This window comes from Lottia gigantea (genome assembly GCF_000327385.1).
Source record: "Lottia gigantea unplaced genomic scaffold LOTGIsca_10, whole genome shotgun sequence".
NCBI lineage: Eukaryota > Metazoa > Mollusca > Gastropoda > Lottiidae > Lottia > Lottia gigantea.
In genome coordinates this window covers 4,730,109-4,733,283 of record NW_008706747.1, presented here as the reverse complement: position 1 = coordinate 4,733,283, position 3,175 = coordinate 4,730,109, and the positions used below count along the sequence as shown (strand labels likewise).

Genomic DNA, 3,175 nt, shown 5'->3' with positions numbered 1-3,175 from the left:
AATCCATATGGTATCTAAGAATCAAACACATAGGATAAAATAATATTAGATCCTCTTGAAGTTCAAGTATCAAACACATTAGACAAATTGTGGGGGAAATAACACATCTCAAAGACCTCCAAACACTTCCTAATAATGTGTTCTTGCTAAAGATGTTTGACTTCCAGACACAATTTCCAGCACCGTTCTGATCACACAAATCCTGAAAACTCTGCAGAAACTATCAGCACCAATCTGCGATGTAACTAAAGTCATTGAACATGGTTTGATCTCCGGCGTTCAAGGCTCGACGTTCTTTTGGTGGCGTTAAAACAGGTCGTTCAGCTGTAAACTCCTCATCAAAATTACTCACATCTTCTGGATTTTTCTAAAAATATAAATTGTTAATTTGTGAACGAGACAGAGAAACAAAAGTTAAGTTATTTTATCCTAAATTAAAATTATTTTAGATTTCAAGCGATAGTTCTGGCATCAATTTCTTCATCTTGACGAAATATTGTCTCCAAATCTTTGGATCAACAAGATTCTTTGCTGACATTGGTGAAGTTCATATATAAGATCTCAACGTTTTTCCAGCTGAACCAAATTTGGCATAGAAAAAAACCTTCATTACTTACCACAGTGGGAACAAACGGTGGTTTTACTTTCTTCATCAACAAATCATCCCATTTTAAATTCTACAAAAAAGGAAAAATCTATCAAATTTGGCAGTGTGCAATGAACCTACTCTTTTTTGATTTCCATCTGTTGAGAGATCTTTAACGAGCACAGCCTGTAGTACAAGGGACCTCAGCTTTTTTTCCCCAAGACATGTGTTGGGACCTCCAAACAGCATCACTCACGAGGGGTTGAACCTTTTTAAGATATAATCTCGATCTATGCTGGGATTGAACCCTCAGACGTAGCCACACTACCCACAGAAGGGGACAAAGAAGTAAGGAAACTTACCCTGAAGAAGGCCTGTTTTTTAACATCTTCAGCATCTCTTTCACTTGATCCTAATCTTCGTTCAGGATTACGCCTTAATAACTAGAAACATATTTCATAAAATATTAAATGAAGGAACAGACTTCACAATCGATGTTTTGGACAAGTATCCCCAGCCCTGAATTTGAGTGAAGGGTTAATGTATGAGTCCCCTGTTCAAATTACATGCCACAATTTGAAACGCTATAACAAAACAACTTGTTCAATAGACAAAACTATAACAACAATACGTATTGTTTTAGTAAATCAACAAAAAGCAGTCATCTTGCTAAACTAGTTCATATAAAATCAATGAAACTCTAGAGTTACCTACCCTTCTCATGATGGCGATGGCCTCCGTAGATAAGAATCGTGGGTATCGAACTTCATCATTTACAATAGAATCAAAAACTTCTTCTTCATCATCTCCTGGGAAGGGACTCTACAAAATACAGGACAACTTTTAATAATACAACTAATAAACCTCTAGTGACGTCATCCTATGATTCTGTTCTCTAAAATCTCTTGTCCAATTAGTTAACCACTCCCCATTGTATATGCAGAATCCCAGGGGCTTGAATACAACTGAGAGGGCTCTGGAAATCTAATCAGTCGTGAGAGTCCATTAAATCATGACTTACCTCTCCGACTAACATTTCGTAGATAAGAACACCAAGTCCCCACCAATCTACAGATCTAGTGTAGGATGTTTCCGTCAAAACTTCAGGAGCTAAGAATTCAGGCGTGCCACAAAATGTACTGGTACGATCTCCGTATCCCATACTCTCCTTACATAAACCAAAATCAGCTATTTTTAAATAGCCTTCAACATCCAGTAATAAGTTATCTAATTTTAAATCTCTGAAATGAAATGAAAGTTTTGGAGTGTAAAAAACTTGGCCATTTAATTGAGTAGTGTATAAATAATGATACTTATATTGTAGCCACCATATCATGGCCCTTGTATCATGATACTAATATTGTAGCCCCTGTATCACAATACTTATATTGTAGCCCCTGTATCGTGATACTTATATTGTAGCCACCATATCATGGCCCTCGTATCATGATACTTATATTGTAGCCCCCGTATTGTGATACTTATATTGTGGCCCTTGTATCACGATACTTATATTGTAGCCCTTGTATCATGATACTAATATTGTAGCCCCCGTATCACAATACTTATATTGTAGCCCTGGTATCACGATACTTATATTGTGGCCCTGGTATCACGATACTTATATTGCGGCCCTTGTATCATGGTACTTATATTGTGGCCCTTGTATCATGATACTAATATTGTAGCCCTCGTATCACAATACTTATATTGTAGCCCCTGTATCGTGATACTTATATTGTGGCCCTCGTATCACGATACTTATATTGTAGCCACCATAGCATGATACTTATATTGTGGCCCTGGTATCACGATACTTATATTGCGGCCCTTGTATCATGATACTTATATTGTGGCCCTTGTATCATGATACTAATATTGTAGCCCTCGTATCACAATACTTATATTGTAGCCCCTGTATCGTGATACTTATATTGTGGCCCTCGTATCACGATACTTATATTGTAGCCACCATAGCATGATACTTATATTGTGGCCCTGGTATCACGATACTTATATTGTGGCCCTTGTATCATGATACTAATATTGTAGCCCCCGTATCACAATACTTATATTGTAGCCCCTGTATCGTGATACTTATATTGTGGCCCTCGTATCACGATACTTATATTGTAGCCACCATATCATGATACTTATATTGTAGCCCTTGTATCATGATACTTATATTGTGGCCCTCGTATCATGATACTTATATTGTGGCCCTCGTATCATGATACTTATATTGTATCCTAACAAGAGTGGCATAACACTGAACTAAATAAATCTAAAGAAATAAACAAATAACTTACCTATAAACAATATTATGTTCATGTAAATATTGTAAACCTAAAACTACACATCCTGCATAAAACACTGTCCTCTGTTCTGAAAACACGTCATTATGTATGTGCATCATCAGATCTCCACCACACGCATACTCCATTACAAAACACACATGTTCCTAAAAATAGACACAGATAATAAGGCTCTCGACTGACGATTAATATAGCAGATGTTACTTGCAAAACCAGTGTGTACTCACAACATTTGCGTAGTGCTCTATAAGTGTAGAACTAGAAATATCATATT

The 3,175-nt window shown here is 36.6% G+C and overlaps 1 protein-coding gene across 1 annotated transcript in view; it reads right to left on the bottom strand.

The window, feature by feature from the left end:
- Positions 1 to 223: 223 nt before the first annotated feature.
- Positions 224 to 3,175, bottom strand: part of LOTGIDRAFT_109468 (hypothetical protein) — a gene marked incomplete at both ends in the record, with an annotated part of 12,103 nt that continues 9,151 nt past the window's right edge. Inside the window, 6 exons of the mRNA XM_009046303.1 lie at positions 224 to 367; positions 618 to 677; positions 949 to 1,029; positions 1,301 to 1,408; positions 1,608 to 1,827; positions 2,896 to 3,047. Of these exons, the coding sequence (XP_009044551.1) occupies positions 224 to 367; positions 618 to 677; positions 949 to 1,029; positions 1,301 to 1,408; positions 1,608 to 1,827; positions 2,896 to 3,047 (765 nt within the window). The remainder of the gene's footprint in view (positions 368 to 617; positions 678 to 948; positions 1,030 to 1,300; positions 1,409 to 1,607; positions 1,828 to 2,895; positions 3,048 to 3,175) is intronic.